We start from the raw sequence: 16,398 nt of genomic DNA on the forward strand, positions 1-16,398 counted from the left end.
TCCCCAGTAGAGGGATGAGCCCTTGTGCCGGTTCCCAGCATGGTTCCCCATCTCTTCCTCCCCTCCTGCTGTTCTCAGAATGGGAGTAGTCGGAGTAACACTGAGGCCCACCGCCTCAAGGCAGCAGCATGTTAGCAAATTTGTTTAGGGATTAGTGAATTATTGGGTTGCCTTTTTTGAGGCAAGCCCCTCTTGGCGACGCTGCGTTTATTGTAAAATGTCACCTTGGCTTTTTCAAACTGCCTTTGTAGACTACCCCCAGATGGTGTGGTGGGATAGATAGGTGTTGGTTTTGTGGCGACTTTCATCGTTCGGTTCGGTGGTCAACTGGTAAAATGTTTTGTCACGTTGTCAGCTCCCGGGACTTGCATTGGCAAGTTGGGCTCGCTTAACATCCTCATTGGATTGTTTGGTTTGGGCACCTTGAATTCTCATTTGCTGTACTCTCTTTGTTCCATTGGTCCCATGACATTGCAGCCTGTCAACTTTCCTGTCATACTCTCCTTCCCAGTCCTTCTCCGCTTGTCCCTCGTAATTTTTCTGGGAAGGGATGGATAGAGTTCAGAGAGAGAGCAGCCCAGAAGGGTATCATACGAAGCAGGTTTGAAGAGTTGGCGAGCTAACTTTGGTCAACTCGGAGTTCAACTAGAGAGAACCAGTAATACAAAGTAACTCAACTTTTAGCTAGGTATGTTTCTATGGCAACAAATTCTTCAGATCTAACCTGCTCCGGGGCAGGCTAACTCGGGGCTAAATCCATTTATCCTGAATGAAATGACTGAGCTGCGAGTTGAGGACCAATGAAGTCAGATTTCCTCTCTTGCAAAGATTGAGTCATCATCCTCTTAGTTTGAGGAAGACATACATTTTTTAATTCCATTTTTTTTTTTTTTTAATAATGTTAAAATATATCACATTACACATTTAGTAATGACAGAATGCATTTTAAACTTTATGTAATGTAACACTTTTGTATGACTTAATGAAAACAAATATTGCTAGGCATGGGGGGGAGTGGTCGTACATTGATAAGCACACCAAGGACAGCATTAATGATAAGTCATAAAGACGGCTTCTAAAAAGCCTATTTCACACCATAGCCTGCTGAATTGGCAAGAATTCTGTTGTATATATTTTGGGCACAAATCAAAATGTGGCACTAATTCGCCCAATGTTTTTATTTTTTATTTCACCTTTATTTAACCAGGTAGGCAAGTTGCGAACAAGTTCTCATTTACAATTGCGACCTGGCCAAGATAAAGCAAAGCAGTTCGACACATACAACAACACAGAGTTACACATGGAGTAAAACAAACATACAGTCAATAATACAGTAGAAAAATAAGTGTATATACAATGTGAGCAAATGAGGTGAGATAAGGGAGGTAAAGGCAAAAAAGGCCATGGTGGCCAAGTAAATACAATATAGCAAGTAAAACACTGGAATGGTAGATTTGTAGTAGAAGAAAGTGCAAAGTAGAAAATAAATAATGGGGTGCAAAGGAGCAAAATAAATAAATACAGTAGGGGAAGGGGTAGTTGTTTGGGCTAAATTATAGATGGGCTATGTACAGGTGCAGTAATCTGTGAGCTGCTCTGACAGCTGGTGCTTAAAGCTAGTGAGGGAGATAAGTGTTTCCAGTTTCAGAGATTTTTGTAGTTCGTTCCAGTCATTGGCAGCAGAGAACTGGAAGGAGAGACGGCCAAAGGAGGATGGATCAATGGAGAGTTTGGTGTTTGACTTGCTATGTGCGACATGCATGTGCAGTTACAAGCCTGTTAATTAGTGGCAGGTGGACGAGCAATATCCACCATCGTAGTACGGATGAAGCCTGACCTGGAGTGTGAAGCTAACTGAAGCTGGTTACCTTTAGAAAAGCCTGTGTAAATCTAGCTCGCTTCGTAGGATACCACTCCAGTCCCCAGAGTCAAACATGCTGACTCATCCCCCCACTCTCTCATACCCCCTCTTTCTCACTCACCTCTCTATTTATCTCTCTCACCTTCTATTTCTCCTTCTCTCTCTCACATTGTCTTTGCTGGGACTGGTAGGTAGGCTACGTCCCAATAGGCTGTAACTGCCTCCTCTCTTCTTCCTCTTGTCTCCCTTGTGACCAGCTGCCCTGAGAGAGGACGTGATGGATGAAAGTGATGTGGTGGAAAACCTGTCTCCATCAGAGGCCTGTCACTGTCACGGAGGGACAGGGGACAACTGGCTCCATGTCTGTCAATAGTTTGAAACTCTTTCTCACATCAGTGTAGATGGAGAGGCCATACTAGTGTTGTAAATGCCCTTTAAAGCTGCAATATGTCATTTTTTGGGTGACCTGACCAAATTCACATTGAAATGTTAGTTCTAGATCTGTCATTCTCGTTGAAAGCAGGTCTAAGAAGTGGTAGATCAGTTCTATGTGTGATATTTCTATGCTTCCTGTTAGTTTTTGCATCTTTTACTTTCGGTTTTGTACACCAGCTGAAACACAATATTTTGGGTTATGTAAAAGACATTTCACAGCCGTTTAGATGGTACAGTGATTCTCTACACTATAGTTGCTTGTTTTGTCAAATAAACAGAAATTAAGCGAACTATTAGAATTTTAACAGCCAGGAAATGGCTGAGTGATTTCTGCATAGTTCATCTTCAAGGAAAGGATGGTATTCCTGGCTATTGGGTTAAAGACTGGACAATATAAGCTGCTGATATGCAGGGTACTGTTGACTAGGACCAACCTCCACACGGATTTGCCCTAACAATGGAAGTGATGCGAATGTGACGATTTGTTTCTCGCACGTGTATGCCAGAGTAGGGCTATCTGCACACCTGATGACGTAGCTACTGCATGTGTAGAGGCGCAAGAGAGGACGTCTCTGGAAAGGCTACTCTGTGTCTTGATGCAGTACTGCAGTTCTTTTCACATCTATATGCCTATACATTATTGGTGTTGCTGCATCACATCACCACCAGTCTTTTTAAAACGAGATGAATGACAGGTAAATGCAGTGGTCCTGATATGTATCCTGGACACTGCAGATGTCATGCTAGTAGTGGCCACCAGGTGACAGCACCTCTCTACCACCAGGGTCTGTGCTTAGAGCAGGGGTCTCCAACCTTTTCTAGCACAAGCCACTTCTAGCTTTCTAATAGGCACGTTCTTCTCCTCTCCCCTGCAACTCTTCTCCTTGTCCTTAGTCCACTACTTTCTCCTGTACACCGTTTTGTCAATATACCTGGTAAAATATGGGGGGTAGATGTAAATGTTTTGCCTGCGCTAGAGACTGCTATATCGGTCCACTAATACAGGACTAGTAAAGGCCCAGTACGCTACTTTTGTGAAAAAATAGAGCATTTCGTTTTTTTCCAGATTTTTCAGTGGGGAGCTATAGCACCCTCAGCACCCCTCCTTCCTGCGGCTATGACTGCTGCTGATCACAATGAAATGTTTGCAAATAATAAATACTAATTATATACTTACTCATGATATACTACTTTGCAGTTAACATTTAGTTGAAGAGGTTTTGGGGAAAGTATTTGTCAACCCACCAAACAATTATCACATCAACTGGCCACACACGGAGTGATAGACAAACGCACGCGACAGACGGACGGAGGCAATATTGCTTAATTCTTTGGCAGATATTGTTAGGTTAGACTCATATTAAACATCTCCAATCCAAAATTAAATCTAGACTCGGCTTCCTATTTTGCAACAAAGTCTCATTCACACAAGCCGCCAAACATACCCTCGTAAAACTTACTATCCTACCGATCCTCGACTTTGGCGATGTCATTTACAAAATAGCCTCCAACACTCTACTCAACAAATTGGATGCAGTCTATCACAGTGTCATCCGTTTTGTCACCAAAGCCCCATATACCACTGCAACCTGTATGCTCTCGTTGGCTGGCCCTCGCTACATATTCGTCGCCAGACCCACTGGCTCCAGGTCATCTATAAGTCTATGCTAGGTAAAGCTCCACCTTCTCATCTCACTGGTCACGATAACAACACCCACCCGTAGTACGCGCTCCAGCAGGTATATCTCACTGGTCATCCCCAAAGCCAACACCTGCTTTAGCCGCCTTTCCTTCCAGTTCTCTGTTGCCAATGACGGGAACGAATTGCAAAAATCACTGAAGTTGAATACTTATATTTCCCTCACTAACTTTAAACATCAGTTATCTGAGCAGCTAACCAATCGCTGCAGCTGTACATAGTCCATCTGTAAACAGCCCACCCAATCTACCTACCTCATCCCCATATTGTTTTTAAAAATGTACAATTCTGCTCTTTTGCACCCCAGTATTTCTACTTGCACATCTATCACTCCAGTGTTAATCTGCTAAATTGTAATTACTTTGCTACTATGGCCTACTTATTGCCTACCTCATTCCATTTGCACACACTGTATATAGACATGCTTTTTTTTCTATTGTGTTATTGACTGTATGCTTGTTTATTCCATGTGTAACTCTGTGTCGCACTGCTTTGCTTTATCTTGGCCAGGTCGCAGTTGTAAATGAGAACTTGTTCTCAACTGGCCTACCTGGTTAAATAAAGGTCTTTAAGCCATAGTGGTTAACTAGGGGTGGGATAATGTCAGTGCTGCGTTAGTAGCTGGGAGCTTGCGGTGTCGGAGACTTGAGATTTGTTTATGACAGTTTGTGATGTAAAACATGAATAATTTCATATACTTTGGGAATTGTTTGGCGAGCTACTAGTAGCTGGTGATTTGACCTTTTGTAGACCCCTGGCCTAGAGTGACTCAGCCTGGACATACCTCTTGTTGGCACCCACACAGAGTCGAAAGGCACACTTTCTCTCTCGCTCTCTCTGTCTGTGTGTTTCTCTCTGTCCTTTCTCTCTCTCCCCGTCTGTGTATTTCTCTCTCTCCCCGTCTGTGTATTTCTCTCTCTCCCCGTCTGTGTATTTCTCTCTCTCCCCGTCTGTGTATTTCTCTCTCTCCCCATCTGTGTATTTCTCTCTCTCCCCGTCTGTGTATTTCTCTCTCTCCCCGTCTGTGTATTTCTCTCTCTCCCCGTCTGTGTATTTCTCTCTCTCCCCATCTGTGTATTTCTCTCTCTCCCCATCTGTGTATTTCTCTCTCTCTCCCCATCTGTGTATTTCTCTCTCTCCCCGTCTGTGTATTTCTCTCTCTCCCCGTCTGTTTATTTCTCTCTCTCTCTCTCTCTCTCTCTCTCTCTCTCTCTCTCTCTATTTATCTCTCTCTCTCTCTCTCTCTCTCTCTCTCTCTATTTATCTCTCTCTCTCTCTCTCTCTATTTATCTCTCTCTCTCTCTATTTATCTCTCTCTCTATTTATCTCTCTCTCTCTCTCTCTCTCTCTCTCTCTCTGTGTGTGTATTTCTCGCTGTCCTTTCTCTCTCTCTCTCTCTCTCTCTCTCTCTCTCTCTCTCTCTCTCTCTCTCTCTCTCTCTCTGTGTATTTCTCTCTCTCTCTCCCCATCTGTGTATTTCTCGCTGTCCTTTCTCTCTCTCGAATAAACAGATGCCAATTACCCAGTCTAAATGTGCTGGCCAGCCATTTTCTGCTTCTCTTCTCAACATAACCGTTGATTTATTTATTTGGGGAGAGAGGAAGGAGACTCACGTTTTCCTTTGTGGTGCCAGAGTTGGAGAACAACCTTGTTACAATGTTGAGGAGTGTGTAGGTTGGTACAACAGATTAGATTTTTTGGAAATGGAGAGATGTGTAGCGCTTCGAGTCCCCCGCACTGGGACCATGGAACTGAGGTGTTAGGAGTCCTCTCTCTCTCTCTCTCTGTCTGTCAGTGTGTTGTGTATGTGGGCAGGTTAATTTCTCCCTCCGTCCCCAACGGTAAAACTATTTGCAGATGTATTATTTCTCCCGTCTGCCTCTCTTCTTCTCTCCCCCCAGTCAGCTATGGGACTAACTGAGCATCTCAGAATGCCTCGAGGGAGGTGCTTGTGTGTTCAGGATTTCTCTAAAATTGGTCTAGCTCCAAGCCCGATTCCCAATAGCCGCCCACACAAGCTTGACTGGTATCCAAGGGTGGTTGTCTCCCATGTATATCTCAGCAATTGGGGCCTGTTCAAATACTAGTCATACCTTCCCTCATCCTTCGTTCTCTAAAACAATGTAAGATCTGATGGGGTTGGATCATTGATCCGACCAAGTGTGTGTGACCCGTGCGTGTGCTTACTTCCAAGTGAGCTTGATATGTTTGCCCACCCTTCCAAGTGAGCTTGATGTACAGCCCATGTTTGCTGGGTATGTCACAGGTAGGTCTGAGTGGGTGTGTTTGTGCCTTTCCCAAGTGATCTTGATGTACAGCCCATTTTGTTTATATACCACACATTGATCTCTCTGTGTGGGCGGGTGGGCCTCAACTTGTCCACTGTTCCCCAGCTGAGCTTGATGTAGACTTCATGTTTGTGTGTGAATGTCACAAGTGGGTCTGTCAGTCATTTCTCTTTATGTTTTGGCAGCCATCCTCTTCCTCTCCCTCTGTCCCAGCCAGTCCCAGCACTCTCTCTCTCTCTCTCTCATATCACTTTATTACCAATCTGTTTCTCCTTCTGCGTTGGAGAGGAAAAAAACTGTTGGTAAAATGGAGAGCGATTGTAGTCATTTTCACTGGAGTGGGATGGATCAGTCATGGCGCGAATCCTGACTGATGTCCATCTCTCTGTTTCTTCCCCTTCTCTCCCGGGAATCCCCTCTCCATGTGGAATGTGTGTATATACAATTCGCGGACTTGTGTGCGTTTGAGGCTGGAACTGTGGAACAAACAGTTTAGCGAAAGTTAAAAGGACTTGCTATAGATCAATGTGATGCTCTACAATGTATGAAGATGCAGAAATAATTGTGATAGTAGGATGTATAGTTTCAAAATCTTTTTACAATGTTTGGGTGGTACATTTCGTTGTCGGGATGTATTACATAATGTGTTATTGTTACATCTAAAAGTCATCACAAAACGACCATGTTAATCGTTCATTATAATGTACTTGACTTCTCCGACAATTGCAATGTGAATATATTAACCTCTAGGGGCTATGTGGGACGCAAGCGTGCCACCCCTGGTACACCCTATCAACAACAGGTGAAATATCAAGAGCGCCAAATTTGAAAACAATTAAATGTCATAATTCAAATTTCTCAAACATACAACTATCTTACACCCTTTGAAAGATAAACATCTCCTTAATCTAACCACGTTGTCCGATTTCAAAAAGGCTTTATGGCGAAAGCATAAAGTTAGATTATGTTAGGAGAGTACATTGACAATAGCTGTGTGTAATGTTTTGTCAATTCAAAGACAGGCGTCACCAAAAGCAGAAAACCAGCTAAAATTATGCACTAACCTTTGACAATCTCCATCAGATGACACTCCTAGGACATTATGTTAGACAATACATGCATTTTTAGTTCTATCAAGTTCATATTTATATCCAAAAACAGCGTTTTACTATGGCGTTGATGTTCAGGAAATCGTTTCCCTCCAATAACCGCCAGTCAAATCAGCACAACAAATTAAATAATTACTATTCGAAAACATTGGTAAAATATTATATTGTCATTCAAAGAATTATAGATTTACATCTCTTGAACGCAACCGGCTTGCCAGATTAAAAAATAACCTTACTGGGAAATCACACTTTGCAATAATCTGAGCACTGCGCCCAGAAAAATACGCTTTGCGATACAGACTAACCGCCATGTTGGAGAGATCTAAAATCGAAAATACTATGTAAATAATCCATTACCTTTGATTCTCTTCATCAGATGTCACTTCCAGGAATCCCAGGTCCATAACGAATGTAGTTTTGTTCGAAAAAGCTCATAATTTATGTCCAAAAAGCTCCGTGTTGTTAGCACATGATCTATGCCTGCCGGACTTCACTTCATGAACGAGGGGGAAAAAAATATTTACGTTCGTTCAAACGTTGTATAGCATAAATCATTAGTGCCTTTTTTAACCAGAACATGAATAATATTCAAGGCGGACGATTGCATTCTCTTTTAAAACGTATTGGAACGAGAGTACCCAACATGAACTCGCGCGCCAGAGTCTAATCGGCCATCACCGTTCCATGACTCTTGTTCGGTCAGATCTCACAGTAGAAGACTCAAAATACTTTGTAAAGACTGGTGACATCTAGTGGAAGCCATAGGAAGTGCTCAAAGATTAATAAGCCCCTGTGTGTTTCAATGGCATAGGCTTAAAGGTAATTCAACACATCAGGTATCCACTTCCTGTCAGAATTTGTCTCAGGGTTTTGACTGCCATATGAGTTCTGTTATACTTACAGACACCATTCAAACAGTTTTAGAAAATTCAGAGTGTTTTCTATCCAAACCTGAACAATAATATGCATATTCTAGCTTCTGAGTTGGTGTAGGAGGCAGTTAAAAATGGGCACATATTTTTTTCAAAATTCTCAATACTGCCCCCTAGCCCTAAGAAGTTTTAAGGTCGTTCAGTACGTGGAGTGTTGCTGTAGATTACAGCTCTTCTCTCCCTCTGCTCTGAGTGGTGCTGTAGATTTACAGCTCTTCTCTCCCTCTGCTCTGAGTGGTGCTGTAGATTACAGCCCTTCTCTCCCTCTGCTCTGAGTGGTGCTGTAGGTTACAGCTCTTCTCTCCCTCTGCTCTGAGTGGTGCTGTAGATTACAGCTCTTCTCTCCCTCTGCTCTGAGTGGTGCTGTAGGTTACAGCTCTTCTCTCCCTCTGCTCTGCTGTGTAGCTACAGTATACGGTGCTGTAGACTGACTTTATTCATAGTTATATGTAGATATCTACTAGGGCTGGGCGATATATCAATAATTGAGGTAATTACTTACCTCAATAACGATATAAAAACATTTGGATTCATTTTCGATAATGTCGATATAGAATAATTAGGTACAGCAGTCCATTTCACCTCTGACGCAGCAGGAACGTGCAGAGAAGTGACAATATGCACATGGAGAGGTACACGCCCACTAAAAACCACTTAGCACCTCGAGTGATGGAGTAGCCACGATTAATCAGGAAAATGAGTGATGTAGGCCAAAACAGTGGCAGTGATAGCCATAGAGAAGGAGCAGCTTCCAACCAAGAAATTATTGATAAAAAGGGTTAAACTGTTTCAGTAATTTGGAAGTGGTTTGGCTTTTTGAAGTCCGACAGCTCTTCTACTGTTACTCTGTGTATAGAACCAAGTTACTGTTACTCTGTGTATAGAGCCAAGTTACTGTTACTCTGTGTATAGAACCAAGTTACTGTTCCTCAGCATGTTGACTCAGTACTGTTACTCTGTGTATAGAGCCAAGTTACTGTTACTCTGTGTATAGAACCAAGTTACTGTAACTCTGTGTATAGAGCCAAGTTACTGTTCTTCAACATGTTGACTCAGTACTGTTACTCTGTGTATAGAACCAAGTTACTGTTCCTCAGCATGTTGACTCAGTATTGTTACTCTGTGTATAGAGCCAAGTTACTGTTACTCTGTGTATAGAGCCAAGTTACTGTTACTCTGTGTATAGAACCAAGTTACTGTTCCTCAGCATGTTGACTCAGTACTGTAACTCTGTGTATAGAGCCAAGTTACTGTTACTCTGTGTATAGAGCCAAGTTACTGTTACTCTGTGTATAGAGCCACGTTACTGTTACTCTGTGTATAGAGCCAAGTTACTGTTACTCTGTGTATAGAGCCACGTTACTGTTACTCTGTGTATAGAACCAAGTTACTGTTCCTCAGCATGTTGACTCAGTACTGTTACTCTGTGTATAGAGCCAAGTTACTGTTACTCTGTGTAGAGAGCCAAGTTACTGTTACTCAGCATGTTGACTCAGTACTGTTACTCTGTGTATAGAGCCAAGTTACTGTTCCTCAACATGTTGACTCAGTACTGTTACTCTGTGTATAGAGCCAAGTTACTGTTACTCTGTGTATAGAACCAAGTTACTGTTCCTCAGCAGGTTGACTCAGTGCTGTTACTCTGTGTATAGAGCCAAGTTAGTTACTCAGCATGTTGACTCAGTACTGTTACTCTGTGTATAGAACCAAGTTACTGTTCCTCAGCATGTTGACTCAGTACTGTTACTCTGTGTATAGAGCCAAGTTACTGTTCCTCAACATGTTGACTCAGTACTGTTACTGTGTATAGAGCCAAGTTACTGTTACTCTGTGTATAGAGCCAAGTAACTGTTACTCTGTGTATAGAACCAAGTTACTGTTACTCAGCATGTTGACTCAGTACTGTTACTCTGTGTATAGAGCCAAGTTACTGTTACTCTGTGTATAGAGCCAAGTAACTGTTACTCTGTGTATAGAACCAAGTTACTGTTACTCAGCATGTTGACACAGTACTGTTACTCTGTGTATAGAGCCAAGTTACTGTTACTCTGTGTATAGAGCCAAGTTACTGTTCCTCAGCATGTTGACTCAGTACTGTTACTCTGTGTATAGAACCAAGTTACTGTTCCTCAGCATGTTGACTCAGTACTGTTACTCTGTGTATAGAGCCAAGTTACTGTTCCTCAGCATGTTGACTCAGTACTGTTACTCTGTGTATAGAGCCAAGTTACTGTTACTCTGTGTATAGAGCCAAGTTACTGTTCCTCAGCATGTTGACTCAGTACTGTTACTCTGTCTATAGAGCCAAGTTAATGTTACTCTGTATAGAGCCAAGTTACTGTTACTCTGTATAGAGCCAAGTTACTGTTACTCTGTGTATTTTATTACTTTTTTCTTTTTTACACATTTGCCCTTTTTCTATTATTGCTGTTTTCTGTGTCTTTTATTGTTGGGAAGAGCCGTAACTAAGCATTTCACTGTTTGTCTACACCTTGTTGTTTACGAAGTATGTGATGAATACCATTGGAATTGTTTGTTGTCGGACTAAAGCCTTCTCTCTCTGTTCTCTGCTCTGTGTAAACGAGGCTCTGTTCAGCTCAGCCCACAGAGCCAATTCTCTAGAAAGCAGCTGTCCTCTCTGTCCTCCAAATGGGGCCGCGATGGCTGCCTCACTAACCTCTCTCCCTCCCCTCCCTCCCTCCTGCTCCTCCTCCCACTCTCTCTCCTCCCTCCCCACTTTATCCCACCATCTCTGTGTCCCGTCCCTTCTTTCTCCCACAATATTTCTCCCCCTTCTCTCTTACCCCTCCCTTTCGACCTCCCTCCTTTTCTCCCTCTCTCCCAGGTGATGCAGGTCGTCAATGCGGACGCCGTCGTGGTCAAGCTTAACTCTGGCGAGTACAAGACTATCCACCTGTCCAGCATCCGACCCCCCAGGATCGAGGGCGAGGTACGCACACCCCCCCTCCCGTCTCTGTATCTTTGTGTTGTGTGTGTTGGTGTCTTGTCCTTGGCTTGGCCACCCTGACACAGAGGATCATTACCAGCTCCATAGGGGCGCCTGCTGTCAGAGCCACTGTTTGGAAAGGCACTTTCCCTCCCCCAGTCTTCTTTGAAAAGGCATTCCTTGTCTGTCTCTCTCTCTTCTCTCTGTGTGTCTGTCTCTGTGTCTCTCTCTCCGTCTCTCCCACCCACCTCTGTGTGTCAGTCTCTGTGTCTCTCTATGTGTCTCCCACCCACCTCTGTGTGTTTGAGTGCAGCACTGCAGAGAAGTGGGCTGATCCATCCTTTCCCTTACTCACAGCTCGCCGCGCTCACACAATGAGAGACAAATGCACACACTGACAGTCTTTCATTCACCTCTCATGTACTCCCAGTCACCACGCACACTCACTGTCACCAGGCACTCACACAATTATATGCACGCATACTTAACCGGTCACTACTCTGTCACACTCATGCTATCAGAACACAACTTTGTCTGTTCCCTTCTCGTACACAACAAACACACACCCCTACCACATCCACATGTCTGTATTTCTCCACTCCTCCATTTGTGTGTTTCCTCCCATCTAAGCCCTGCTAGAGTCCTAATCAGATTTCAGTGTCTCTCTGGTCGGGTATAATAAGAAAAGAGAGAGATGGACAGAGTTTTTTTAATGGAGCCCTTAATGATGGAAGAAGAACAGTAGCTAAATATAGTCATGTGGCCACCGCCAGGACGACCAGACTGGAATTAGCTGGCGACCCCTGACCCCGTCTGCTATTGGCCCCATGATGATGATTCGGCACTCAGTGTAATTGGAGGAGGAGGCACTTTCTGGTAAAAAATAAAAAAGGTAACCTTTTATTTAACTAGGCAGGTCAGTTAGGAACAAATTCTTATTTACAATGACAGCCTACCCCGGCCAAACCCGGACGACGCTGGGCCAATTGTGCGCCACCCTATGGGATTCATAATCACGGCCAGATGTGATGCAGCCTGGATTCGAACCAGGGACTGCAGTGACCCCTCTTGCACTGAGATGCAGTTCCTTAGACCGCTGTGATACAGCCTGGATTCGAACCAGGGACTGCAGTGACCCCTCTTGCACTGAGATGCAGTGCCTTAGACCGCTGTGATACAGCCTGGATTCGAACCAGGGACTGTAGTGACGCCTCTTGCACTGAAATGCAGTGCCTTAGACCGCTGTGCCACTCAGGAGCCCAGGTTTCCCTTTATTTCCTCCCTGATGCTGGGCTCTGTCTGAAATGGCACCCTGTTCCCTATATTGTGACTGCATGGTACCCCCTTACCACTGATACCAGGTCAGTTTACCATCCCCTCTAATGGTTAGGGTTGTGGGTTGGGTAATCTGATCCTAGATCAGTGTTGAGGACCAGGAACAACTTCTACCTAGACTATGATTGCGTGATGGTTCAGCACTAACCGAGACTGAGGAGGAGGCATTTCCTGTTTCCCTTTCTCCTACCTGTATTGTTCCTAGTTGTCAAGTACATTCAGTACGCCAGCCTTCTCTTCCGCTGTCCTTCAGCCTGCGTCAATAGGAAGTCGTTGGTGTTGGAGAGGAGCAGTTAGCAGCAGAATCCTACTTCTATGGCCTCGAGCCCTGAGAGCAACTTGGAGGAGTTGAGTACTTCTTGTGGGCAGTAACAGGCTTTTTGTTTCTGACGCAAGCCAATTCAATTTGGACTATTATCTCGTAGAAGCTCTTTGTGGCATGGAAGACAAAGAAGAGCGATATACAAAAGAAAGCCTCATTGGTGAATTCTTGTACTGTATTTAATGGTGCTGACAGTAACTATTAGTTACCAATGTGCTGACTGACGTATCTAAAACGAATGAATGAAAAATGTATGCATTCTGCTAAATGACTGAAATGTTAATGCTTTGCTGGAAGTGTTGGGTGTACAGTGTTCTGAGTGGGCTGGAATCCCTGTGAAGACGGAACCTTGTTTCCTACCAAGAGTGGTTCAATATCTCCTCATAGGCAGTTCATTACGTAGGATACATCTCATTGTACAATGAGGCCAGTGTTATTGGAGGCTTTTGGCAAGCAGCAACAAGTCTACTTCAACTCATCAGTCTTGATTGGTGATGAGTAGAATCGGGTGCGTTGCTGCTTGGCTGGAACGAAAGCCTGCAACCCACAAACCCTGTATTGGGTGCTCAGGTGTTTTGGACAGATACGGCTAAAGAAACACTTCACATGCGGACAAGGCAGTGTAGGAGCAAATATATGCTGCAGGCCTTTTTTCTGTTGCTTTTGAATAGCCTACCTTTCAATACTTACTAGTCGGCAGATGGATTTAAAATGGTTGCCGTCATATACCGAAATGGGCACAATACACATTAAAATGAAGCGTATGACTGGTTAAAGCTTTTTTTAATGTCTGATTTTGTATCTTTATTTGTTTTTTGATAGCCTACTCAGAATGCTGTTTAAGATGGCATAATCTCTTCTAATTTAGACTGGAGGTGTCTGAAGATCGTCATAGGGATTTCTATTCATATTGTAATGTTTAATTATTGCAGACAGGGAGAACATTAATCTGTCAATATAGACAATGATTTAGCAGTTGGAGGCTTATAGGGTATACACTTACTTTTTCCTCTATTACCCTTCATGCTGCATCTTCCCCTCCTCCCTTGTCCCCTCTTCACCCTCTCTCCCTTCCATTGTTAGCATCTCAGATCATTAGAATACTTTGTACTCCTCCTCCTCTCTCTTTGTCCCTCTCCTTCTTTCCCTTCCCTTTCACCCTTATTGCTCTCATTCTCTGTCCCCTGTCTCTGGTGCGTTGTCTCTTGTGGATCAGAGTGGTATACTATGAAACAAGCTAGATCTACTCCGGATAAAAATAAATAAATATGTATTGTCACATACACCAGATAGGTGTTGTATTACAGGGTCAGCCATAGTAGTACGGTGCCTCTGGAGCAAATTAGGGTTAAGTGCCTTGCCCAAGGGCGCATGGCAGATTTTTCACCTTGTCGGCTCGGGTATTCTGACCAGCGACCTTTCAGTTCTGGCCCAACGCTCTAAACGCTTGGCTACCTGCTGCTCTTAAACTGTATGAAGCTAGCCAGATTCAGTTAGCTTCACATTCCAGGTCAGGCTTCATCCGTATTACGACGGTGGATATTACTCATCCGCCTGCCGCTAACTCTAGCAGGCTTGTAACTGCTCGTGCATTGAGACAATGCTGAAACGTCAATCCATGGCCGAGTCAGTGCCACGCTTTACATTTGTGCTGAAAGAAAAGTTATCTTGCAAATTCATCAGGCTATGGTGTGAAATAGACTTTTAGAATTGTCGTCTTTATTTTATTACTTATCGTTAATGCCGTCTTTGCTGTGCTGATTAATGCACAGCTATCTTTTCCTCCCACCCCTATCACTCCTTCTTTACCTTGTGGCCATAGACATATAATACAACAACTCAGCAAAAAAAGAAACGTCCCTTTTTCAGGACCCTGTCCTTTGAAAGATAATTCTTAAAAATCCAAATAACTTCACAGATCTTCATTGTAAAGGGTTTAAACACTGTTTCCCATGCTTGTTCAATGAACAAGCTGATCGTCCTTGCAGTGAATTGTCCTCGCAGTGGCAGACCACGTGTAACAACACCTGCACAGGATCGGTACATCTAAACATCACACCTGCGGGACAGGTACAGGATGGCGGCAACAACAACTGCCTGAGTTACACCAGGAACGCACAATCCCTCCATCAGTGCTCAGACTGTCCGCAATAGGCTGAGAGAGGCTAGACTGAGGGCTTGTTGGCCTGTTGTAAGACATCACCGGCAACATCGTCGCCTATGGGCACAAACCCACCTTCGCTGGACCAGACAGGACTGGCAAAAAGTGCTCTTCACTAACGAGTTGCGGTTTTGTCTCACCAGGGGTGATGGTCAGATTTGCGTTTATCGTCGAAGGAATGAGCGTTACACCGAGGCCTGTACTCTGAAGCGGGATCGATTTAGAGGTGGAGGGTCCGTCATGGTCTGGGGCGGTGTCACAGCATCTTCGGACTGTGCCTGCAATGACAACAAGCTATCTCAACGCTGTGCGTTACAGGGAAGACATCCTCCTCATGTGGTACCCTTCCTGCAGGCTCTTCCTGACATGACCCTCCAGCATGACAATGCCACCAGCCATACTGCTCATTCTGTGCATGATTTTCTGCAAGACGGGAATGTCAGTGTTCTGCCATGGCCATCGAAGAACCCGGATCTCAATCCCATTGAGCATGTCTGGGACCTGTTGGATCGGAATGGGAGCGGTAGGTTATGTTAATGTTCATACATACTCTTGTTATGTTCATACAAATATTTACACATGTTATGTTTGCTGAAAATAAACGCAGTTGACAGTGAGAGGATGTTTCTTTTTTTTGCTGAGTTTAGAAGGGTTTTGTGACCTCTGACCCTGGTAATGTGACTGTTAAACTCATGGGTACACTAGCAATGGCTGCCAGTTTTGTCTTGAATGTGAACTACCATCTATGGATTATGTCTCTGGTTGGTTGCGGCTGTCAGTTTGTATTTAGAACTTTGCGAAAGGCCATCTCAGGAAAGCAAATCCTTTACTAAATGTGTAATGTGATAGGTATTACATTTTTTTTAAAGAATTATACAAAAAAATACATTTGATTTAATAAAATATTTAATCAGTAGTCTTCAAATGAAGGACATGATGACGTAATCTTTGCAAGAGGGAGGATATCTGATTTCATTGGTCCTCAACTCGTGGCTCAGACACTTCATTCAGGATAAATTGAGTTAGCCCTGAGGTAGCCTTTTAGTTCTGAAGGATTCTTTGGGATAAACATTTTTACCTGGCTAAAAGGCGTGCGACTTTTGTAATACTGGTTATTCTGAGTTGAACTCAGAGTTGACCAAAGTTACCTCAATAACTCGTCAAACCTGATTCGTAGTATAGGGCTCAGGTAGCTCTTTGTGTCTGTGTTTTCTACTCTTTATCCTTTGCAGAGTCATTGCTTCCCTCATTGGCCAGTGTGTCTGTACAGTATGCCTCTGCTTCCTTTGTTGTGACAGGCATGTCTGCA

The 16,398-nt window shown here is 43.7% G+C and overlaps 1 protein-coding gene across 1 annotated transcript in view; it reads left to right on the forward strand.

The window, feature by feature from the left end:
- Positions 1-16,398, forward strand: part of LOC115180120 (staphylococcal nuclease domain-containing protein 1) — a 317,205-nt gene that overhangs the window by 20,042 nt on the left and 280,765 nt on the right. The window contains exon 10 of the mRNA XM_029742020.1: positions 11,170-11,274. Within this exon, the coding sequence (XP_029597880.1) occupies positions 11,170-11,274 (105 nt within the window). The remainder of the gene's footprint in view (positions 1-11,169; positions 11,275-16,398) is intronic.

This window comes from Salmo trutta, chromosome 40, assembly GCF_901001165.1.
Source record: "Salmo trutta chromosome 40, fSalTru1.1, whole genome shotgun sequence".
NCBI lineage: Eukaryota > Metazoa > Chordata > Actinopteri > Salmoniformes > Salmonidae > Salmo > Salmo trutta.